General features: G+C 48.5%; 2 protein-coding genes and 1 long non-coding RNA gene across 4 annotated transcripts; 1 reads left to right on the forward strand and 2 right to left on the reverse strand.

Moving 5' to 3' along the window:
• Positions 1–2,904: 2,904 nt before the first annotated feature.
• On the reverse strand, positions 2,905–12,830 carry LOC141415407 (uncharacterized). The gene is made up of 4 exons (XR_012440384.1): positions 12,609–12,830; positions 11,445–11,599; positions 3,871–3,999; positions 2,905–3,071 (listed from the first exon to the last, which is right to left on the reverse strand). It is a non-coding gene; the product is annotated as an uncharacterized lncRNA (long non-coding RNA).
• Positions 10,018–19,401, forward strand: Cd72 (CD72 molecule). 2 transcript variants are annotated; one of them, XM_020184929.2, is made up of 9 exons: positions 10,020–11,307; positions 11,414–11,521; positions 12,027–12,098; positions 12,563–12,652; positions 13,287–13,622; positions 17,097–17,245; positions 17,867–18,015; positions 18,698–18,847; positions 19,108–19,398. In XM_020184929.2, exons 1-8 carry the CDS (start codon positions 11,238–11,240, stop codon positions 18,840–18,842), a joined length of 1,119 nt encoding a protein of 372 aa, XP_020040518.2. In that variant the 5' UTR covers positions 10,020–11,237; the 3' UTR covers positions 18,843–18,847; positions 19,108–19,398. The 2 variants fall into 2 exon arrangements, with proteins under 2 accessions (XP_073907612.1, XP_020040518.2); XM_074051511.1 differs by lacking the exons at positions 17,097–17,245; positions 17,867–18,015 and having other exon boundaries at positions 10,018–11,307; positions 19,108–19,401.
• A 3-nt stretch (positions 19,402–19,404) lies between these two features.
• Positions 19,405–23,948, reverse strand: Tesk1 (testis associated actin remodelling kinase 1). The gene is made up of 10 exons (XM_020184932.2): positions 23,469–23,948; positions 23,214–23,335; positions 23,030–23,078; positions 22,357–22,503; positions 21,941–22,023; positions 21,675–21,765; positions 21,405–21,488; positions 21,171–21,260; positions 20,929–21,043; positions 19,405–20,569 (listed from the first exon to the last, which is right to left on the reverse strand). The coding sequence occupies exons 1-10, from the start codon at positions 23,685–23,687 to the stop codon at positions 19,683–19,685; spliced, it is 1,887 nt and encodes a 628-aa protein (XP_020040521.2). The 5' UTR covers positions 23,688–23,948; the 3' UTR covers positions 19,405–19,682.
• Positions 23,949–24,962: the final 1,014 nt, after the last annotated feature.

Below are 24,962 nucleotides of genomic sequence, written 5' to 3' on the forward strand. Positions count from 1 at the left end.
AGAGGGTTCTGGGCAGATGTGACTCTAATGAGGGGTTCCCTTACACACCCCATCTGACAACTCCAAGCCTTGACTGGTAGTTAACTGGGTTCTGTTGAGTTTCTGGCAGAGAGAATTTCCTGTAGACAAGTTCTGGAGAACAGCCTCACAGACATGGGTAAGAACCTTGAAGAAGAAAGCAAGGCCCTGAAGCAGCCTACTTCCCAAGGACTACTATGATGTTGTTAGGTATCCCTGGCCACCCTCCCCCCAAAAAAACTAATGACAGATTAAATTTCTCAGCCCTTGAATCAGGGAGAATGATACAGACAAACCAGAGGGAAGAGAGACCTACTGGCAGAGATAGATGGAGCCCTGTCAGAAATTATGACACCCTGGCAGCTCAAACCCAAAAGATTTCTTTGAACTAAAAAATATGATATTAGAACTACAAATTCCCATAGATAAATCAAAGGAGAGGATAGTAATGTTGAAACCCAAAAACAGGTCTAGAAAAGTTAAATAGAAGAAATCTCAGTTGGGCATGGTGGTACCTGCCTGTAATTCTTGCACTCAGGAAGATGAGGAGGGAGGATCATGAGTTTGAGGTCAGCCTGGGCTACATGGTGAAAACCTGTCTCAAAAAAAACTGAAAAAGAGAGAAATGTCTCAAAACATAGGTCAAAAATAAAGAGATGCAAATCCTGTGGTAAAAGATGGAACAGTGGAACAAACCCAGACACCCTGAAAAAGTGGTGGGTTCCAGGAGAAAAAGGAACAGGACAGGAGAGGTCAAAATTAAGTAATAGAGGACATTTCTCTGAACTGAAGAAAGACATAAGTTCCAGACCAGATTGGTAGGTAAAAACACTCAGCCATATACAAGTAAAAAGTCTGAAACTCAAAGAGATACAGGAAATTATACACACTCTCATTCAGAAAGCAAGTTCTTTCTTCTCATTTGCAACTCTGGAAGTTCAAAGGCAGCCAAATTGGATGAGGGCTAATGAAAGGGAAGGCATTCAGTATGGCCCCTACCATGGAGGAATGAAAGCTATTTGAAGGTACGCAGAAGTCACTAAGTACCCCATCTGAGAGATACTTTTGAGAAAAAACTAATAAAATGACAAATCAGAACAGAGACTTCAAGATAGGGGAAGATGAAGAACAGAGAAAAGAAAGCAGTGGGGAGCAACGACCCATGATCTATATATTTACACCTAAATCTATTTATAATGTGTAATATACATGCTAAATAAGAACTCTTGAAACAGATGGAACACACTAAAAGGGAAATTCTAATAAGGGCTAAATTTCCTTGATAAAACTCTGGAATCAGGTGGCTAAGGGGAGAAAGGCAGGGAAGAAAAAGGGGAGGAAAGAAGGACAGTGAACGTGAACTAAAGATCACACTTTATTGGGGTGGAGAGGAAATAGAAGATAATTATAACACTTGGCAATGGGTGTTATTCTATTTTAGATACCAGAAGAATCATGTTTATCTGAGAGCAGGGACAGGTTGTTAAGTATTTTTAAAATTTGTGTTTGTTTTTTGAGGCAGGGTCTTGCTTTATAAGCGCAGGCTGGCCTCAAACTCTCAATCCTCCCGCCTCAGCCTCGAATTACAGGCATGTGTCACCATGCCTAGCCAGGGATAACTATTAATAGAATGATGACCTGTAAATTAACAAGGGGAAACTTGTAGGAATAGTGATCATTCAATGCAGTAAAGATTTAAAAAAAAAAAAAAAGTTTGGGCTAATGGTGTAGCTCAAGTGGTAAGCACCTGCCTAGCAAGCTCAAGGTCAAGGCTCTGAGTTCAAACCCAGCACCACAAAAACTAACTAAAATATATTGAGGACAGAAAACTGTAAGAATTAGAATTACATTAAAAAGAAGAGTTAATAATGTAAATAATAAATGAGAAACAAAAGGTGGAAAAGAAAACCAAACCATTCATGATAGTAAATACAAGTGAACTGAATTCATCCATTGAAAGACTTAGATTTTTATTATAAATCAAATTCAGGTAAATATTATTTAAGACAAACATACTTAAAGCAAAGTGACAAAGAAAGCTTCAAAAGTAGAGTGCCTGCCTAGCAAGCTCAAAGCATTGTGTTCAAACCCCAGTACCACAAAAAAAAAAAAAAAAAAGTGGAAGAGATACCAAATAAACAAAAGCAGATCTATACTGATCTCAAACAAAGGGAATTTAACTTACAGTCTTACAGTCTGCGCTGGGGAAGATGGGAGAAGATTGCCTGCACAGGGGTAGAAGGGAATTGGGAGGGGGCATTGGACTATTCTGTATCTTGATTGTGGTGGTTATATGACTGAATACATTTTTTAAAATTCATAGAATTCATGTTCTCACTTCCTGCCTGTCAGGGGGTGATCATCTTTCCCTTTTCTCCTTTCTGCTCTGTTAAATAAATCTTTGCTAGCTTAAAAAAAAAAAACCCTTATAGAATTCTACATTTTAAAACTGATCATTCTTATTGTATGTACTGGTGGAGTGGCTCAAATGGTAGAACACTTGCTTAGCAAGTTTGAGACCCTGAATTCAAGCCCCAGTACAACCAAAAAAAACTTGTGTGTAAGTTACAATGCAATAAAGCTGGTTTTAAGAAAGAACAAAATTACTGTGTTCACAAAATAAATGCTAAATGAAAAAGTAGCATAGTGCAAGAAATTCTTAATTATCTTGTATCATATATGATTCCCTGAACTGACATAGCGATAGCAAGTTTAAAAACACACACACACACACATGAAAAGAAAGGAGACTTTATTTTAAGAAGTTATAAAAAGAATAAGATAACCAAAATAAGTCAAAATAACAAAAGCTAACACTAATGAAATGAAAAAAAAATACTAAAAAGGATAACTAAATCCAAAAAAAGAGTTCTTTCAAAGAGCCAATAAAGATGAGTGTGGTGGCGCACATCTCTAATCCCAGAACTCAAGAGACTCAGGCAGGAGGATATCAAGTTGTAGGCCAGCCCATGGTAAGAAGAAAAAGTGGGGGTGTAACTCATTAGTAGAGGGCTTGTGTAGCACGTCCAAGGCCCCGGCTTAGATCCCCAGAACTGGAAAAAACAAAATACCAAGGTGAATGTGTGTAATAAAATGGATAAACCTCCAGCAAGCCCAATTAAGGGGAATAAAAGAGAGTAAAAATAGTCAAGATTAGTTATGAGAAAGAAAGCATTCTTATAGATAAAAGAGAAAATTAAAGAATTATTTAAAAAAAAAGCTGGGCGCTGGTGGCTCATGCCTGTAATCCTAGCTACTCAGCCCGGGGAAATAGTAAGACTCTATCTCAAAAAAACCCATCACAAAAAAGGGCTGGTGGAGTGGCTCAAGGTGTAGGCCCTGAGTTCAAGCCCCAGTATCACACACACACACACACACAAAGAATTATATAAAAAGTACAACTTAAAATCCCTCAGCAACCAATTTGAAAAATTAGAGGAAATGTATAGCTTTCTGAAAAAATGTACACAGAGATGTGTGCCTTTAATTTAAAGTACCTTTTAATTTAACATGTCTCAGAAGTTTTATCAAATGCAGTAAAACAAGAATAAATCGTTATGATCATCTGAAAATAAAGTATAGAGCTATTTTTTTTCTCCTGCTGATAAGATTGTACTACCAGGCGATCCAAAAGACTAGTAGCAAACAAACACCTCTAGTAAAAAAGACTTAATGCAATTTGGAGAAGTGACTGGATACAGACAAAAATAATAAATTGTATTCTATTCTAGTCACATGCATCTCAAATTGAAAATGGGAGAAATTTCTACTTACAAAATGACGAAATTCTGAGGATAATAATTATAGCCACTACAACACACACTGTTCTAAGCACTTTGCCTTAATACTCACAGTAGCCTCTCGACAGATGACTGTCACAACACTGGGGAACAGAGAACTTCAGTGAGGTACTCCAGATCACCAGCCAGTAACACTTCCGAGTTGGAATTTGTGCTGATACTCCCCTTGTAATCATTACATCTGGTAAATTTAACCAAGAAATGCATATACTCATGTTAACAAAACTCTTCAATATTATTTTAAAAGATGTAAAGCAATAGGGCTGGAGGTGTGGCTCAAGCGGTAGAGCACCTGCCTGGCAAGCATATAAGCTCTGAGTTCAAATCCCGGTACCACCAAAGAGAAAAGCAAGAATTAAAATGTATAGCTAAAATAACTTCAATTAATTTCTCAACTAATAGGTAAAGAAATTGTTTAAAAAAAATAGCGAGAGGGTGCCCAGTACCACCAACAATATAAAATCCCAAACCAAAATTAGCTCAGTGATAGATCACTTGCCCAGCACGTGCAAAGCCCCAGTTTGACCCCAGCACCATTAAAAAAAAAAATAGTGATAGAATTTTACCAGATATCTGAACACACTATAGGTGAAAGGGGAAAATTAATCAGTGCAATAAAATAGGAACTCCCAAAGAAGGTGATTATATATGCAAAAACATGACAATTCGACCCAATTTGAGAAAAGAAAGGAAGACCCAATAAGCGGTACTGACACAAAAGTGAGCCTTGTGAGTGCCTAGCGTGCGCGGCAGAACCTGCAGTCAGAGCACAGCGGAGCATGCAGAACGTTCATGTCATCACAGAGGGAGGCATGAGAGATGGCCTCAGGTTCCAGTCTGTCCCCATGAGTCCTGCCTTATCCTTATTCTCCACCCATCTTCCATCCCCACTGCCTGCCCTACAGACGCCAAGCTCAGAAGCAAAGATGCTCTCAGAGACTGTTTGAGCAGCTGCCATCGTTACACAGTTGGGTAAAAATAATTCCCCTACCACTCTCAGTTGAAAAAAAGTGTGTGTGCGTGCGTGCTGATGCACGGCCGTGTGCACTTGATGGAATACATTCTGCCAACTGCATCAGTAGGCAATTTTGTTCTCATGTGAGCATCATAGGTAGGCTGCTTACTACACAACTAGGTGAGATGCACAGCTTCTAGTTACTAGGCTACAAACCAGCAGAGCATGGTTCTGTACTGAATATTGCAGGCAACTTTAACACAATGGTATTCATGCACCTAACTACAGGAAAGGTACCGTAAAGATACTAGGCAGTAGGAAATTTTCAGCGCCATTATAATCTATGGGACCGCCATTGTGTATAATGCACTCTCATTGATGAAAACATCGTTGTACGTATGGCACATGACTGTATGTATATGTAAATGAATATGCATATCTTAACAGCTCTGATCTGACTGAGCTTCGACTGAGTAGATGAAGACATACAAATGTTAACGTATTATTCTTTCAACTTTCCTTTAGACTTAAAATGCTTCAAAATAAAATTCTGGGGGAGGGGAGAAAAATTATATGCAAAGGATTTTAATTTGAATAGAAGAGCAAATCCAACTGGCTAAGAAGTGTGAAAATATGTGGGCCAGGCACGATGGTGCATGTCTGTAATCCCAGCTACTCAGGAGGCAGAGCTAGGAGGATCACAGTTTGTGTCCAGCCAAGGCAAAATTAGCTGGAGATCCTATCTGAAAAACAAAGTAAAAGCAAAAGGGCTGGGAATGTGGCTCAAGTGGTAGAGCCCTTGCAAGTGTGAGGCCCTGAGTTCAATCCCCAGTGCTACCAAAAGACAGAGAGAGAGAGAGAGAGTGACAGAGAGAGAGTGAAAATATGTGCAAATTTACTGGGAGTCAGGGATATGTGATTTAAAGTAAAAATGGGGTACTGCTTTATATCCAGCTTGGCCTGCAAGTTTTGCACTGAGAGCCAGTGTAGAACATGTGTCCTCAGCACTGTCCTTGTAGCCAGACCAGAGGTTACTACAGTTCCTGACAGGGTTTGCCTTGCTTCACACTTGGCTCAGATCTACTCAGGTTCTGAATTAAACTCATGCTGCCACTGCTTCTTCACGTCAAATGAAGAAATTTAAAAATGAGAAAGAAGAAGAGAAATAACATTTTATAATAGGACAGTGGGACAAGCTAAAATCTCAAAAGGAAAAAATAAATACATAAATAAACAAAATCTCCATTGCTACAGGTGGTTCTAAGGGTGCCACCGATACTCTTCCTTTCCTTCCTCTACCATCCATCTGGACTCCCCTTTCTCTCAAGCAGCACTTGCTGGACTAGATTGCTTGCCTGGTGAATAACCCAGACTTTCATTTCTGAGGGATCTGACCCCTGAGTTCTGGGCCCTTTTCTGGATGGGATGGTCAAAGTTGCTGGATATTCAGAGAACACGGGGCATCAGGTGGCACTGGGGCATCCCCTTCTTTCGGCTCTGGTTGTGGAACAGCAGCCCTGTCTCCCCATGAGACCCTCTTGCCAGGTGTGATAGAGACTCTAGGCATCTGGCACCTTTTGCTCCCACTGCTAACTGGGTGGCTTTCAACTTCGTGAGAATGATCAGTAGATTAGCTCACATCATCAGTGGTTTCCAGGCCACTGGTTTGTCTGTGGGTGAACTGGTTAGTGCTGAGGCATTGCCCTGTTGCTTATTACAATCGAGGTCAAACCCCACAATTTTTTTGAGGGGGGTGGTATAGGGATACCTCATCAGCAATAGCTTTCCCCTTAAAAGGGTGGCTGACTCAGTGTTTGGCATATTTGGAGCTGCCTTTTGTCACAACCCCTCCTAGGCACCTGGAACTTACAGCTCACCAAGCCTAGCTTCCTAATTTGTAAGATACGTAGTTTGGGCTCCCTAAGATCCAGTCAAGTCTAAAATGCCTGATGACTGTCTCTCCTCTTGAACTTTTGTACATAAACCATTGCTAAGCCCAAACCCCCTCCATCCTAAGCATATGTGCTTGATTTTTTTGAGCCCTTGATTTTGTTTTTCCATAAGTACTACCCCTTATCCTTATGACACTTCATTTTGTGGTTTGGAGCCATCATTTTGCTCTGCTGCAAGGTTTGAGTCTCTGGTTTGCCTTTCGATGTGCAGTATCTGCTTTTCTTTTCAGCTCTGTGCCATCAGCATAAATGAAGATGTCTTCTGTGTCACTGTTCAAGACAGGACCAAGGACAGGCCTGGGGCAAGTCACGGGAGACTTATCAGCATTCTCTGGTTTCAGGGATGAAGAGTCACAAGTCTCCTGGATGGTGCTATCAGATGGTTCATAGTTCTCCCTCCTGACTCTGAAGCTATTGTGACAGATTTTTAAAGAGCCCTTTGTTAAAGTTCATACCTCCTCTCTTTAGCAATCACACCCTTGACTGAGGTGTAGCCTGTCTTGTATTTTACAGATGGGAAATTGTGACTTGCCCAAAGTCACATACTCTGGCAGAGCTTTTTATCCATAGAACCATATTCTTTCTTTTATGTCTTGCCTCCTGCACAATTCAGGGCACTCATCTCCTGCTGCTCTAACAAATTACCACAAACTTTGTGGCTTAAATAGTACAAATGTCTTACTGTACAAAGTTCTAGAAGTCAGAAGTCTGACACAGGTCTTGGACTAAAATCCTGGTGTCAGCAGGGCTGGGCTCCTTTCTGGAGGCTGTGGAGGAAGATCTGTTGCCTTGCCTTTCCAGCTTCTAGAAGCTTGATTATCTAGAAGCTAGATTATCTTGACTCACAGTCCCCTTTCCCCACCTCCAAATTCAGCAACTGAGGGTTGAGTCCTCACAGAGCGTCTCTCTAACCTTTCCATCTTTCTTCCCATGGCTGGTAAAGGACCTCCCTTTTTTACACCCATGGGATTAAACTGGGTCTACCAGGATGAAACGGTGATTTCCCATCGAAAGGGCCTTCACTTAGGTACATCTGCATTTTGTCAACTAAGGAAGCATTCATGGGCTCCAGAATTTAGGGTATGGCCTGGGGAGGCCATTATTCTATCTACCTCACCCTGTCAGTTGATGAGGGCTTCCCAGAGGGTCAGTGGGTTATAGTAACAACGGCAGATAAAACTTGACTTTAAGTTAGGAGACTTTTCTGATTTCCTGATGTCAGTTGGACTTCACCAAAGTTGAAACAGATGAGCGAATTCTCTAGAATGCCTTCACAGTTCGGCCCCCTTCCCTTGTCAATCTCAACAACCCATTCCCTATAATAAGCAATGGAGAGGCCAGGAGATGGCAAGAAGTAAGTATTGGCCTTTATCCTCTTGGATCTCAGATGATGATATTATGGGCCTGGAAAAGCTGACATGTTCAGCTCTAGCCCCTCAACTCTTAAATGACCCCCCACCAAGTTTCTGACACTGCGGCTCAAGAGACACAGTCATCTTTAGAAGTCATGTGAGTGTCAGTGTTGCAAAGACCTGCATGACACACTGACACACCTGGGAAGGTCTTACTTGAGTCACACAAGAGGACTACAGGATGGTCTGACATGGGATGGAATGCAGAACATCATGACGAGATTTGTCACCATCACCACAAGGACACGAAGATGCTGCAGGTGTGCAGTTTAGTTCAGCCCAGCTCCATCTGGGTCCCCCCTTAACCTCTCCTAGGGTCCCACTGTGCTGCATGCCAGCTGATTCTGTTTTGGGGTGTCTGTTAGAAGCTTGGTTTTTACATCTTACCTGGCATCCATACAGGTCATGTTTACCTGTGTATTGGTTCTGAAAACTGGAACATTATCTGCAGTTTACAAAATTCCTGAAAACGTCTCTCTGCAATTTACTCCTATTCTGCCCACCCAACCCCTCTACACCACAGATGCAGCCCCCTGACTGTCCCCACCCACTCCTGCTACCAGCTGCTCTGTCTGCTCCCACTCACTCTCACAGGCCCTGGAGGCCCCCAGGGAGTCACCAGCACACACCACCACCGCTGCATCTGGGGAAGGCCCTGCCAGGGTGCCCAAGGGAGGGGACCGGCTGTTGGAAACTTTACTCAAGCAGGGACCGTTAACAGCTGCAGGGACTCCTTAGGAAACAGTGAGCCTCAAAAAGGAAATAATTGCAGAATTTGTTGCCATGACTTATGGTGACTGTCATTCCTGCCATGACATAGGCACCCTCAGCCCGCAGGATCCTTCAAGTCTCATTATCTAGGTGGGCTCTGATGTAGATGCTCACCTCCCACAGACACCCCCAGCAGACCACAAAGCCCTGGAGATGCATGTGCACACATATGCACACGGATGCACACATAAGCATACACCTGCCTCCCCTCAGACACACTCCTCAGATGACAAGTGTCACCTCTGCCTTGGGGGCCACTTTCTCTAGAGCAGAATGGAGATGTTACTGTGCAGAGCTCTAAGCCTTGTTGCAGTGCCCTTCCACACACCACCTGTCAGAACTGTTAGTGTGTGGTGAGGAGCATTCTTCCTTTTTCCTCCTCACAGCTGTGGGAGGGCTTTTTGATAGGGCCTATGGGGCGGATGTGGTCTGAAAGGGGGTGAGTTTGTTTCACCACCATATCTTGTCTGGATCCAACTCCTTTCCACCCTCAGATACTGGTAAAAGAACATTAGGGAGCTCCCTTTCTCCCCTCTCCTGATTTCCCCTCTCTCCTCCATCAGCCAGGACCTTAACACCTATGAGTACCTCTCAGCCCCTGGGATTTCTCCCACAAATGTCCCTTTCCTTGGGGCTGAGTGCAAAGGGACAATGTTGGGGAGTGTGTGTGTGTGTGTGTGTGTGTGTGCAAGGGACTGAACCCAGGGCATCTCACTTCCACCCTACCATTGAGCTTTCCAGCCACCAAGACCTTTCTTTTTTTTTTGGTGGTACTGGGATTTGAACTGGGACTCTGCTTGATAGGCAGGTGTTCTACTGCTTGAGCCACTCTGCCAGCCTGGTTTTGTATTGAGTTTTTTCGAGATAGGGTCTCTCAAACTATTTTTCCAGGTTGGCTTCAAACCACAATCCTGATCTTTGCCTCCTGAGTAGCTAGGATTATAGGTGTGAGCCACCAGTATCCAGCCACCAGGACTTTTTAAAGGAAAAATTTTATTAGGAAAGTAACAGGAAATTAATTTTCTTTTTTTTGTCTTTCTTTCTTTTTTTTTTTGATACTTCGGTTTGAACTCAGGGCCTACACTTTGAGCCACTCCACCAGCCCTTTTTTTTGATGGGTTTTTTCAAGATAGGGTCTTGAGAACAATTTGCCCAGGCTGGCTTCAAACTTTGATCCTCCTGATCTCTGCCTCCTGAGTAGCTGGATTACAGACATGAGCCACCAGCACCCAGCTAACAGGAAATTTCTTTATCCCATCTCTGTCTAGGAAGCCACAGCCCTTTTTGAATCCTGTGCAACTCTGTGCTCATTGACTCCCTGGCCTCCCACAGGGTACATGAGGGTCAGTGCACCCACAAGCTTCCCAGAAGTACCCAGCCATGTCTATCCCTCATTCTCAGCTCCAGCCCAAGCTTGTTCCAGAGCTCTGCCGTGCAGGATCTGCTCACTGGATTACGCTCAGATGTGGGGACAGAAGATGCCACAGGCTGGTAGGGCAGAAAGGGAGGAGAAAAGGGCTGACCATAGGTATGACCAGTTGGACAGAAGGGTGGAGTGGGCAGGGAAAGGTTGTAGAATGGGAGTCAGAGTATTTGTGGAGGAAAAACAGTTTGGCCCCATGTCTCTGAATACCCCCAAAGAGCTGCTACATTCTCAGAAAGGACTTCTGTATGATGATGTCCTTTTGTGGAAGTTCTGAGAACTAAGCAGGAGGGAAGCTGGGTCTACCCTAAAAGCTCCCAATATGATAGGGGACATAAACCCCACTTGGGTCACAAAATTAGGGATCCTTTCTGGGAACCCCAGAATAATGAAGAGCTAAGTTTCCATACTAGGACTGGGTCTGATGGTGAAGACGGAGCCTCAACCTGGAGTAATGACTAGGGAGATGTCTGGGGTCAGTTGAGCATTATAGAGCTCCAAGTATATACTGATAAGCCCTGGTGGACAGGCAGTCAGGAGGGGATCTCAGTGAGAACTGAGAACCAGGAGGATGGGTGTGTGGAGCCTTAGAAGTGTGGAGGCCAAAGTGGGTCTAGGATACATGGGGGTGGGGCACAGGCCGGACACAGGGCAGGGCCAAGCCCCTGCCTCTGTACTCTGGACCCCAGTGTTCCTCCCCTGCCCCTCTACTTTCAACCCAGGATTGCCTCTGCTTCACTGAGCCCATCTGCAGAGACATGCTCACACCTTCCTCTTTTGTGACTGGAAGTCACAGGGGAGAGTGCTGAGCAGTGTAGTCACAGAGAGCACAAAGTTCAAGAGTGTGGAGGGACGGAGAAGAGAGTGATCAGGGAGGGGGACAGTGTGACAGACGGGCTCAGGACCATGGCTGAGGCCATCACCTATGCAGACCTGCGGTTTGTGAAGAAGAGCGTCTCAAGCCGGTTGGGACAGGGTAAGGGAAATGGTTACCTTCTTGATCCCGCATCCTGCATCCGCATCACCCACCTGCACCCCCAGACCCCATTCCTGACTCCCGCTTTGGTCCCTCTTCTCTCCAGACCCCGAGGCTTATGAGGATGGGGAACTCACCTATGAGAATGTACAAGTGCCCCCAGTCCCAGGTGCAGTCTTGGGCTTGTCTTCCTCTGGACTAGGGGACAATGCAGGTATGGAACCCCCAGGGGATGTTTCTGTGGGGACTGTCTTGAGCTAGGGCGACCACAGTAGTCTTGGAAGGCCAAGTCCTTAAGGGGAAGAGAGGAAGGTGTTTTTAGGAACGAGAAGAATGAGAACAGGATAAATGTGAGTCAAAGGAAGAAGAAAGATCCAGGGCAAGGTTGGACTTAGATCCCAGTGGGAAGGTGGGCGCTGGAGAGGGATCAGGACAGTCCTGGCTATGGGTTCTAGTGGGAAATGGGGAGTCAAGAGGATAAAGGGAGACTCAGGAGGGAGATGCGGGGTGTGTGTGTGTGTGGGTGCAATTTGGTAAAGCTAAGGTGAGACCCAGGAGGGAGCTGAGCGGTCCCAGGGGAGCCGAGGAACTCCGGGAGTGATGCGGGTGTCCCCCGAGCATTGTAGAGGGCCGCCCAGGGTCTGGGCTGGTGGGGGGCGTGCAGTGAGAAGAACATGGTGGGACTCCCCGTCTTCATCCTGGGCGCTCCCCCTCCACAGGGGTCAAGTCGCAGCAGCTAGCTAAGTCCTGGAGCTCCGTTACGTCGCCGGATGCCAGGAGGATTCTCCCCTGTGGGTATTGTCCCCTTTCCAGCCTCGCGCGGCCCGCCAGCTTCCCCGCCCATGCGCGAGCACGCGGGGCGGGGGTGGGGGACGCGACGTGCCCGCGCCGTCCCCGCGGAGGCGGGGTGCGGTCCTTGGGGGCCGTCCCGATGCCCCGCGACCCGTTGCCTTCCCTTCTCAGCCCCACCCTGGCAGGGGTTATTCCCATGACATGTCGTCCCCATCACAGTCCCCCTCTCCTGCCTTCGGATGATCCCTGTCCCACATCCCCGACTCCCTTGCTCCATCTGAGATTTCGTTCTCCTGTACCTGGCATTGCCCCTCAGTCCTCCTTACCAGTTATTCTGGAACACCTCGCTTCTCTACCAGCAAAACACCAACTCCCAGACAAGCCCCTCTGTCTGCCATCCTCTAGTCTCACGGTCTGTAAATCCTTTCCTGGGACTGACTGCCTCGAATCCATGTCCCCTAAGGTCCTACAGCCTGCTTGCGACACCTCCTGCTCGGCCTGCTCCTCACCTGCCTGCTGTTAGGGGTGGCTGCCATCTGCCTGGGAGTGCGCTGTGAGTATGGCCGCCCCAATTTTCCACTCACCCCAAATAACTTCTTCCCTTCTCTTCCTGCAAAGCTGCCCTTCTCAGCAGGGCTCATGGACACTGACCCCTATATCCTTAACTTCTGGTCTGGTTTCCAGCCAGGTCTGTTTTAGAGCGCCCTGTCTTTCTAAATCTTCCTTAACTCCTTAAGCTTTAGGCAGCCAGATATTATATTTTAGCCTGTTTTGCAAAAAGTTGCAAGAAGCAGAAAAAGAGCTGATGGTGCAGTCTCAGGGCACATCTAGAGGAAGTGGTGTTTAAGACTCTCTCTCTCTCTCTCTCTGGAACTGGAGTTTGAACTCAGGGCTTCATGCTTGCAAAGCAGGCACTCTATGTCTTGAGTCACACTTCCAGTCCATTTTGGTCTGGTTATTTTGGAAATAGGGTACCCCAAATTATTTCCTTAGACTGACCTCAAACTATGATCCTCCCTATCTCAGCCTTCCAAATAGCTAAGATTAAGGAATGAACCAGTGGCACCTGACTATGTAGCTCAGGCTAACCCTAGAACTTGCTATCTTTCTGTCCCAGCCTCTTGAGTGCTGGGATTATAGCCATGTACCACCACACCTAGCCCAAGCTTCTCTTTATGGCCAAACAGATCTGCAGGTGTCTCAGCAGCTCCAGCAGATGACCAGGGTTCTGGAAGCCACTAACAGCAGCCTACGCCAACAGCTCCGCCTAAAGATAACTCAGCTTGGGCAGAAAGAGGAGGATCTGCAGGGGTCCAGGAAAGAGCTGGCCCAGAGTCAGGAGGCGCTACAGGAGGAGCAGAGGGTTCACCAGGCTGCTGAGGGGCAGCTACAGGCTTGCCAGTTGGATGGAGAAAAGATTAAGGAGACCTTGAAAATGGAGATAGAGAAGAACAGCGCCTTGGAACAGAGGCTGAACAGCATGCAGGAAACACTGAAGAGCTTCTTCACGTGCTCCCCACCAGGTATCTGCTCTGGGACAGGGGAGACAGGAGCAGTGGCCTATGCGGGATGGACTGAAGCAAGGAGACACTAGTGGCTGGGGTCTGTCTGGCTCTCAGGGGCCAGTGAGTTGTTCAGGGAGAAGGATCAAGCTGCACACTGGATTTAGAGGGACTCATCCAGCTCTAAGGCAGATCCTTTGGGAGAGGAAAGGGTGGAAGCTAGCAATCCAAATCACACTGTCCAAAGCAGCATGGTACAGTCCAATTTCATCTGTTTGACATCAGTGGCAAGAATCTAAGCACCCCTTGAATTTGGATGTGAGGTTAGTTTTTGGGTTTTTTTTGCACATTTTTTCTAAAGACAAAGGCTGTAATTCTTACTACATCTGAGATTCTCCCATAATGTTAAGAATTGCTGACTGACATGAGGTACAGTCTGGAGGTGGGGCAAGACAGCAGAGTCCTCAGGCATGTGCTGAACTCACAATGAGGTGAGGGGTGTGGTTTAGGAACTAGGATAGAGTATCTATCCATTTTGAAAGCAGGAGCCCAGATTGTAGATAGAGATGGGGGAAAGAAGAGAAAAAGTGTGCTGGAGCACGCTAAGGTTCTAGACAAGGTGCAAGGCCCAAGGGGACTAGAATGTTCACTGACTACTGTCAGAATTCAGCTCTATCTGGCTCAGGAGGCATCTGGATATTCCCCTGGACTTCTGACAGCAAGATGAAGCCTGGTGCCAGTGGCTCACATCTGTAATCCTAGCTACACGGGAGGCAGAGATCAAGACTCTGATCTCTGAACTATTTGCCAGCCCTGGCAAATAGTTCAAGAGACCCTATCTTGAAAATACCCAACACAAAACACTGAGTGCCTGCCTAGCAAGTGTGAAGCTCTGAGTTCAAACCCTAGTACTGCAAAAAAAAAAAAAGCAAGATTACATACAGCAAATACCATAACTCTTGTTTCCTCTATGACTCTCAGTCCCATGACAGTGCTGCTGCCAGTTCTTCTAGTTGCACCGTAGATCTTGGCATCTTGGCATCCCATGGTGCTCTTCTGCTGAAAGGTCAGTTGTAGACTTCCATTCCAATCACAACTGCCCAAGTCTCCAGGTTTTTCCCATAATTCTTCCACTTCACTGAGGCCTCCAACTTGCTTCAGGTTCTTTCCTTCCCACAGTTAGCGACTTCCTGTTCTCATTTCTCTCCCTACCCATCTTAGGTTCCTGGATCCAATATTCAACCACTTGCTCCTTTGTTCCATTGTCCTTGTAGTGCACTGGACTAGTAAAGACTCAATCCTGGATAATCCCAATTGACCATTTAGCCCTGTACCAAGACTTGACAAGTTGTGCAATCAATCAGCTTGGTGCCATTGAGACTCCAGAGTGTAAGCACCACCTGGATAGCTCTGCACTGGTGGGCTTGTTCTCCATGACTCCATCCCCCACTATCATCCCCTTCACTTTCAACAAGTGCCCTACTCCATCAGAGAACAATTCTCTCCATTTTTCATCACCAAGTCTATATATCCAATTGCATTTCTGCCCCTCCCATCTTTTGCAAGGCTAACTGCAACAGCTTGTGTGTGTGTGTGTGTGTGTGTGTGTGTGTGTGTGTGTGTGTGTGTGGCTTTACTGGGATTTGAACTTAGGGCCTCACACTTGCTAGGCAAATGCTCTACCACTTGAGCCACTCCACCAGCCCTGCAACAGCTTTTTGAAAGTTTTTCTTAACTACCCTACATCCTGAGCAAGCACAGTCCATTCTTCATATTGGATCCAGGGGAATCCTTTAAAAATACAGATCTGATCTTGTCACCTCAGTCTAGATCATGTCATTCTAGTTAATTAGTTATATAAACCAGTTATGAAATACATATTATATGTTGTAGAATGTACACCATTTGGGATATAGCTAGTGAGCAAAATTCCTCTATGTAAAACCTTAATTGACTGTCTCTCTTCCTCATAATCTAAAAATAAAAAATTCTTCACATGGTTTCAAGGCCCCTACACTCTTTTTTGTGGAACTGTGGTTTGAACTCAGGGCTTCACACTTACAAAGTAGGCACACTTGAGTCACACATCCTGTCCATTTTGCTCTAGTCTTTTTTTTTTTTTTTTCAGTGCTGGGGTTTGAACTTAGGGCCTACACCTTGAGCCACTCCATCAACCCTTTTTTTGTGAAGGGTTTTTTGAAATAGGATCTTACAAACTGTTTTCCAGGGCTGGCTTCGAACCTTGATCCTCCTGATCTCTGCCTCCTGAGTAGTTAGATTATAGGCGTGAACCACTGGTGCATGGCTACACCAATTTCTCTTTGTTTTTTAAGTTGTTAGTACTCAAGGAGTAGCTGGGTGGTGACAGAAGAGAGGGAGGCAGTGGACAGGGAATGATTTTTGAGTGCTGGAGATAGGACTGAAAGATCAAAGCAATAGAGAGAGGTGGGTTGGGATCAGAAGCACAGGTTGGGGTGTGGAATACTAAAGAAGGATGTTTATTTCTTTTTTGTTTTTTGGTGGCACTAGGGTTTGAACTCAGGGCTCATGCTTGCTAGGCTGGCACTTTTACTGCTTGAGCCACTCCACCAGCCCTTTTTTGTGATTTTTTTTTGTAATAGGGTCTCATGAACTATTTGCCTGGGGCTGGCTTTGAACCATAATCCTCCTGAGTAGCTAGGAGTACAGGTGCAAGTGGCCAGCACCAGCCAGGATGTTTATTTCTTAAGGATAATCAGGAAAGAACAAAGAAGTGAAAGAAATTTTTAGGTGATGAGGAGCAAATGGAGAATATTCGCAATTTCAGCAAAACAAGAGCCAAGGTTGTCTGCTTATGGAAGAATAGAGAAGGGGGTGGCCAGCAGCGGAGCACTGTGGCAGAGTTTTGAGTGTGCCATGGGGAAATGCTTTAGGGAACAAATGAGACCCATGAATGAGAGGCCTGTTGACTAGTTATGGAGGGCTAGGTGAGGTTAGTCAAAATGTGGGTGGACTGTAATCTTTTGGAAATTGGGAACAGTAACACCAGACCTACTAAAATAAACCTTCCTTGCTGAACATGGTAGCTCAGGCCTGTAATCCCAGCATTTGGGAGGCAGAGGCCAGAACATCATGAGTTTGAGGACAGACTAGACTACAGAAAGAAGTCCAAACCAGCCTGAGGTACACAATGAGATCCCATCTCAAAAAAAACAATGGCTGGGAATGTAGCTCAGTGGTAGAGCATTTGCCTACCAGGGCAGTGGTATGTCCAAGGCCTTGGGTTCGATTCCCAGCACTGCAAAATAGATAAACCCCAGATTGTCAAGAAGTAATGTTGTTGAATGTTCCTATGTATACATAGGTAAGGCATTTCTAGTGAAGGCGACATAAGAAAAGATTGCAAAGATCAAGTCTATGAAGGTGCTAAGATTAGACCTATCGTTAGCAACCAGGTGGTTGAATAGTCACTTTCATCCCAAGGGTGATTACTGTCACACTCTTTCTGCTTTGTAGATACCTGCTGTCCTGTGGGATGGTTACGGCACCAGAATAAATGCTTTTACATTTCACATGCTCAGAAAACTTGGGAGGATAGCCAAAGTTATTGTAGATCTCTGTCTTCCAACCTGGCCACATTCAGCGGAACTTATCAGTCTTATCAAGTAAGCATACCCTTATGCACCGAGCGAAGTGGGCACTGTTAGATAAAGGGAGGCATGTCATCAGGTCAGGAATGGAAGTGCACATCTGGCATACATGCCATGGCTTGCATTCCTTTTCCATGGCAGATGTGATAATCACATATTTGCCACTAAGCTTGGAAACAGCCCCTGCATCTTCTCAGGCCTGTGCTGTAGGTGGCTTCTACTGCTCAGAGTTGGCATGAGAGGTGAAACTTTGAACCATTGCTCCTTTAATGTGTGTCTCAGCTTGCTGGTCAGCCCCTGGGCTGCTTAACAGTTCTTTGACTCTTGTTATCTCTCAGGCAGAGAGGTGACAGACCTGATGAGCTGAGTGGTAGAGACTGGTTCCTGGGAACCAGAACAGTCAACAGAATGACTCTTACCCAAAGGATGGCAGAAATTCTTACCTGCGTGGGAGGTGAACTAAAGGGTGAACCTGCATCTTCAGGATGGTACTTGGAGGATGCAGATACAAGTCACTGACTGCTATGTTCCAAAGATGGGCACAGCTCTCTTACCAAAGTTCACAGGCCTTCTCCTAGGGTGCTCATTTTCTTCCATATTTTTCATCTCTCCACATATCTCTGAATCTTCCCTCAGGGTTCTCCCTACAACAGCATACGTGAACTTTTGCCACGTAATTCAGATTCATATTGGAGTAACTCCAGATCTAGTTCAGATTCATATTGGATTGCCTCCAGATCTAGTAAGGGCCAGCAGTGGAGTAGTGATGGTTCACAATACTCTGGGTAAGTTTGTGAGAACTTTTGGATATTTTCACTCCATAATCCCTTATTAGAGAAGTAATTAAATTTCTTCTCTAAGTCCTGCTCCCAAAATTCTTCCATAAATTACTGTAATTGTGTGTTCCCTCTATTTGATTAGTAACTCTTTAGGGCAGTCTTACTCTTTATCCCCAATACATAGAGGTTCCTGGCATATACTTTTAAAAAATAACTAGGTAGGGATCTATGTCATCTTTCAGAGGGAGAAGCTGAACATTTATCTAGGGCTTCACAGCTGAAGAAGAACACCAGCCTTCTAACTTCCCATCCCTGAACAAGGCTACCCAAACAGGTTGACTTTCTCAGTCTAGGCCACATGGGGCACTAGAGCTGCCCCAGGGAAGTGAGCAAGACAGTGGCAGTAGAGTGACTTTGAGGATTAGCCCCACGGACCCTGAAACAGGGTGGCCATTAACTCATGTTCTGTATCTGGATTTTTGATCTTTAGGACCTCAGGTGACTTTCCTCCCCTGGTCCTAAAGTCTTTTCTAGTTGGAATCCAGAAATCTGTCCCTGAATCATGGCCAGATGTGGCCTTAGGCATGCAGGCAGTGTGAGTTGACTTGGGCTAGGTTTTATGACAGCAAAGAGAGGATGGGCTAGGAGGGATTCAGAGTGTGTCCTTGTTCTATTCACTACTCTTTAGGTCTTATTCTCAAAGCTCAACATGTTCCAAGGTACAAATTTGGTCATGGCCATACAAAACGTCAGAGAAGTGTTCAGAGACTCTTCCCTTCATCTGTGAGCGGGCAACTTTCAGGTTTCCAGATGGGGACCGCTCTTTGCACTGAGCTGGGTAAGTGTGAAGGATGGGGCTGAGGTGTGTCAATGTGGGAGTTCAGGGGCAGAGGGAAAGCTTGTTCGTGGGCTTGACAGTCATATCCACAGCTTTCAGTGGCTTGGTCTGCTTATGCGAGGGTGTGTCGGGCAGGGAAAGGGGCAGGTAAGCCTTAGAATGGAAGGGAGGCTGGTAATGTGGCTGTCCAAGGAGCTGGGGAGGAGACAGGGGTTTAGTGGCGGTTGGTTGTCATGCTCACTGATGCTTTACTCTTCCAGACACTCCTGCCAACAAGAACTTGTGACCCTCACCCCTAACCTGTGCCCTGCAGGGTCCTAAGATCATCATCCCCTGGTATTCCTTCACTCTGGGAATACCCAGCTAAGGGCTGATCTATGTCTGACACTTCTAGCTGGCCTGCTGCCTGCTTGAAACCCTGTCCCAGAGACTGGACTGTTCCTGGGAAGTGAGTGAAGAAGCCTCTAGAAAGTACTTTGTCCTTCCTCAAGAACCTCCCATTCTGGAAATGGGTGGGGGAGGAGGGCGCACGGGCTGAGTGGATGGGGCGGCCCGGAGCCAGCCAGGCAGTTTTATTGAAATATTTTTAAATAATTTGCACGTGTTAGTCTCGTGTGTCAGCAATGCTGTGTCTGGTTCAGTGATCCCCATGGGAGAGCAAGCCCAGGGGTTGGATAGGAAGTGCTCTGTCCCTCGAGTCCATGCTGAGGCTCCCCTATACGGGGAGAAGAGCCAGTAAGCCCTTCTGGGGCTGGCATTGTCCAGAAAGTGCGCTCTGTCCTCACAGGGTGTCCTGAAGGCCAAAGTTGGAGGCCTGAGATCACAGGCCTCACTGCTAAGAGCGTGCCCCAGGCAGCTGCAGGCTGGGTGTGGGTGGCTTGGCGTGGTGCCCTCGGTGGCAGAGAAGACTGCCCGCCTCACAGTTCAGGTTGCGGTAGCGGGCAACAGCTGGGGTGGGGCGGGGGCACATGGACAGGAAGCCAAAGCTGAAGGGGCCAAGGCAGCAGCCGGGACAGGGCAGCCCCTCCTCAGACTCCCGCGAAGCTGCAGGGGGTGGTGAGGGTTCTGTCCGCTCCAGGGCTGCTGCCCGGGGCAGGCTATGCTGGGCCCGGTTCCAGGGCTCCCCAGCCCAGCCTTGGGGAGAATTCACAACCACGGCTGGGGGGTTGTTGTTGAGGGGAGGTCCTGATATAGGGGACCAAGGCTGGGAGGCCGAGGAACAAGTGCTGATAAAGTTGTCTGTGGCCACAGCCAAGGGTAGCTGGGGAGCTGGTCCTGGGGGATCTGGCTCTGGGCTGCTGCCCTCACACTCCATCTTCTCTTCAGCCGAGGTACCCATGGGGGGTGGGCCAGGACCTGGCAGTGCAGTCTCCATACGTCGAGGGAGCTCAGGGGATGAGGGTAGTGAGCGGCAGCGACGGACAGGTGTCCCAGGTTGGACCAGGGTCTCCGGAGTAGTCACCAAGGGCAACTGGGTGGAGGGCAGTGGTGACGGTGGTACAAGAGGCAGGGGGGTTACCGGCTTGCAGGGCGTGTCCAGGAGCTTGATCTTGCCACCCCTGAGGTCTTCTCGTAGTGAGAAGGGGTTGACTCGTGTCAGACTGTCCCCCCAGGTGGGGGGTGATTCTGGTGACGGGGGTAGGAAGAGGTCTGACCGGCTTCGGGAGAGCCGGGGATCTGGCCTGGGAAGCGTGGCAGAGAGACCCCCTCTTGGAACAGACCCTGTAGACAGAGAAATCTATGATCACTGTTCTCAGCATTGGATCATAACTATTGAGGGCCTCATTATTCTCCAGGAGGCTGTTGGGACAAGGATTAGAAAAGGGAGCCCCAAAGGTTCTTTGGAAAGAGGAGAGGGAATGTCACCTCCAGCCACCTTTTACCTCTTCTTTCCTTCCTTCACTCCCTCAAGCTCTAGCAGTAGAAAACTATCTGCTTTGAGATGTCCTCCCACCCTATTCCACGCTGACTCCCAGCCTTCTCAAGTAATAAAATTCACTTAGCCTCCTCCAGCTAATTCTGAGTTCTAAGGAGGAGAAAGGCAAAAGGAGTTCCATTGGGCCAAGGTCATGCTCACTTACCCTGATTGTGTGTCAGGGGAGCCTTAGTGAGAGGGGCTGGCTCAGGTAGCTGCTCCAGGATCCATTCCAGGTGCTGGGTGATTTCAGTGAAGGGGGCACGGGTACTGGGTTCCATCTGATGAACAGAGACAGGGAAATTACAGTAAGAGTTCTGAAGGGTCCCTGAATTTTCCTCCCATCATCTGGGGCCCACAGGGCAGCAATGTCATGGATGGGGGCTAGGAAGAAGGTGAGGCTCTTACACTGCAGCAATGGATGGCCAGGAGCAGGAAAGGTAGCGGGCAGTCATCTCCTACCAGGGTTCGGAAAGCAGGCACATCTAGGCCAAAGTCCTGTGGGGACAGAGGAGGGGCCACCAAGTCAGCTTTCCTTGGATCCTCTTCCTGCCTCCCAGTGAGGACCTCAACCTCCAGAGAGCCATTCTTGGTTATGAGTTACCTATTCTGGAGTCTCCTGTTTCAAACCTAGAGACTCACCTCAGTACGGGGTAGGTAGTCAGGGTCTGCAGGTACTCGAGCGATGAGCTCACAGAGGACGATCCCGAAGGCAAACACGTCAGCCTAAGGGAAGGAGATAATGTCAAGGGTAGGAACTGCTAAGTTTTCATGTGTTGGAAGAGTGACTGTGAGGGGCACCACATTCCAGATTCCTGAATATCTGGTAGGGTTGTTGTTGGGAAAGGGCCTTGTGAGAATATCTCAAGGGTCTCTGGGCGGCCTTGAGGCTCTAAAGGATTGATGTCTTACCTTCTCATCGTACAGCTCACCCCGCAATACCTCTGGAGCCATCCAATATGGGGAACCCACCACAGCCAATGGCTCCTTCCTTGCCCCTTCCCTGAAGGGACAGGGACAGAGTGGTCAGAAACATCCCATTCAGGCATCCTTCCTGCCATTCAGGCAAAAGGGAATGAGATAAGCCCCCTCACCACCCCAAGGGAAATGTCACTGGGGGCTTCACTCAGATAGAGTACCTCCAGGAGACTTGGGGGTAACAAGGTCATTCACCTCACCTATACACAGGAATCTTTTCAGCCAGCCCGAAGTCGCCCACAACAGCTGTGAAGCCTTGGTCTTCGCGTCGGACCAAACAGTTCTGACACACACACATAGGCATCCTCACACACCCATCCCTTTCTAATCTCTGGTCTTCCAATATATAACACAAAGCCTTCTCATGCCAGCATAATCCCAATCTTTTCTTCTAGTTCTTCAGTGTACGCCAATATTGCAAAATCACCCAATAGCAAAAAACAGTGATACTCAGCCCTTCAAAGCCTTCCCCTCACCCCAGTCCCCCAATATTCTTCAATACCTTGCCACTCCAATATTCTAATATATTTATTATCCATATGCCAACATCATGGGCTGATTTATAATCTAACAATCTCAAACCCTCTTTCGTGCTCCACCCACCTGGCCAGCCTACCTTGGACGTGAGGTCTCGGTGGAATACACCTTTAGCATGTAGATAACGTAGTCCTCGGGCAATGTCCAGAGCTAGGCGGAGCCTGACTGTCCAGGACAGGGGTTCTGGGGAGCTGAGCAGCTGTTCCAAGGTGCCCCCATTCATATACTATGGTGCAGGGGAAGCAGGAAAAGAATGATTGTTATGGCTTCATTCTGTATTCTAGGTCTCCTACTTATAAGCCAGGGGACATTCAGGAGGATCACAAAGGTTAGAAAGGTGAGTATGTGCTCCATGGCTCTCCATTCATGTTCTAATGCAGGAGCTGCTCACCATATGCAACTATTTAAGTTACTAAATTTAAATATAAATAAACATTCAGTCCCTCAGTCACAATGGCAACATTTCCATGCTCTAGCCTAGCCACGTGTAGCTAGTGGCTACCATACTGGATAGCATAGATACAGAACATTTCCATCTCTGCAGAAAGTTCTATGGGACAGCACCATTCTAAGGGATACAGAGACAGAACTAAGGCCTCTGATATGCGGTTTGCCTAAAGGGAAGTACAAGAAGCTTCCCCTTAGAGGAGGTTCTGTGCTGCTACTTATTCTTCTGCAGATCCACTAGGCCGGCTGACTCCCTTTCCCCTTGGTGGTGGTGGTGGGTTCCCCCCTTCCTGGCCTATCCTTACCTCTGTAAGAGCGTGCAGCTGCCCCTGGTGCACACAGACCCCCATGAACCTGAAGAGGATGGGGAAAATAGGAGGGTAGGCTCTAAGAGTCCAAGCTCCTCCTCAGTTCCCACTTTTCCCGCGGATCTTTCCGTGTCCCCCCCGCCCCCCAGCAAGCTTCCCAGCAAGAGGCTGGGCCGCTCACCTTAAGATGTTAGGGTGCCTGAGCCGGTTCATCAGTTGCACCTCCCTTAGCGTGTTGCCCCGGTTACTGGGAAGCTTGTTCATCTTCAGCACCATGACTTGCCCTGACTGTCGGTGCCGAACCTGCGGGCGGCAAGGGCCGGCGTGTGCCCGGGGTGGCGGGAGTCCGAGTCTTTACCCTTGACTCTGGGCCCCTAAGTTCGAGCCTCCTGCTGAAGGCTCGGTCCCGCCCCTCTGCCCTCTCGGCCGGTCCTACCTTGTAGACCTCAGAGAAGAAGCCGGCCCCGATCTTCTCCGCGCAGTGGAAATCGTCCACACGCGCCAGGCTGGACACGGCGCTGCGGAGAGCCCGGTAGGAGGAGGGGCGGCCCCGGCCCGGGCCTCCGCCTGCGCCCCCCGGCCCCGGCGGCCCCTCCCCCGGAGCCTCTCCGGGCCCGGGCCCGGGGCCCCGCAGTGGGGGCCGTTCCCCGGCCATAGCCGGGCCCCCAGCCCGGGCCTGCTTTACATGGCAGGGTCCCCGGGACCCGGGCAGGCCGCGCTCGCCATGGGCGCGGGCCCAGCCCGATCTGCGGCTCCGGGACTCCCGCCCAGAGAATGGAAGACCTGCCGAAGATCGTGGGCCCGCCCCCGCCGCGCCGGTTAGCTGGGCCCGGGTGGACGCCGCTCCGCTCCGCTCTGCGCAAGGCCTGGGCCTGGGCCGGGCGGTGGCGGCGGCGCTCCCGGGCGCCGGCGGGCGGGCTCCCCGCAGGCGGAGGCGGGCGGGCGGGCGGCGGCTGCTCCGCTTCGCCGCTGGGGCTCAGGCTCCGCGGCCTGCCAGGGGCGGGGCTGGGCCGGGCCTCCACTTAACTCCTTCAAGCCGGGCCTCGGGCATCGACCACGCCCCCCCAGGTACGCACCGGCCACCGCCCGCCGCAGAGCTCTAGGCTAGGGGGCCGGGGGCGCCGGGGTCAAATGACTTCAGGCTGGGCTTGAATAACTGAGGGGAGTTAGGGCTGATGTTGAGTACGCGGAGCTCGAGCGTCTTTTAGCTGCTCTAGGATTCCTTTCTCCCTTCTTTAGGTCACGGTCGGTTGAGGGCCGGACTCAGCGTGCCGCCCGATCCCTGGGCTCCATGGACCAGCAAGGCAGAAAAGCAGACCCCTCAGGCCCAGCCACAGTAGGAGGCCGCCCAGCAACCCGCCCACCTTCCCGGCACGCGCACGGGCCCTGACTACCCATTTCCCGGGTTTTTTCGACCCCAACACCCTAAATCCCTGGACTCGCTGGACCTTCTACCTCCCTCGGGCTGTGTGACACCCCGGGGCTGTAGGGAGCCCCTGGCCAGTCCATCCCTGGCTCCGCCCTGACTCCTCATTCCATCCCGCTTCCCCGGAACAAAGTTGAGATTCCAGCGCCTCCGCCCCGTGACCAACCAGCCTGATGTCCCTCTTACTTCTTTGTCCGAATGACCCTCTCTTAAGAGAGAAGCCTCCACCTGAAGGGAAGCCCTCCTTCTGCGAGAGCCCACCCCTCAGCAAGATCCCGCCCCCTCAAAGACCGTTTTCTCTGTGACACCCCTCCCCTCCAGGGGGACCTTTCCTTAGGATGACACTGCCACCACCAGTGTGTACCAGAACCCCTCAGGGCTGCACCCCTCCTCTGCGTGCTCCTCCCACGCAGTGAGACCTCTCAGAGTGACTCCACCAGTCATTGTGACCCCTCCTCTCAAGGTGACTCCTCCCCTCAGGGTTGCCCAGCCCTTATCAGTGTG

Source organism: Castor canadensis, chromosome 13 (assembly GCF_047511655.1).
Source record: "Castor canadensis chromosome 13, mCasCan1.hap1v2, whole genome shotgun sequence".
NCBI classification, from domain to species: Eukaryota; Metazoa; Chordata; class Mammalia; order Rodentia; family Castoridae; genus Castor; species Castor canadensis.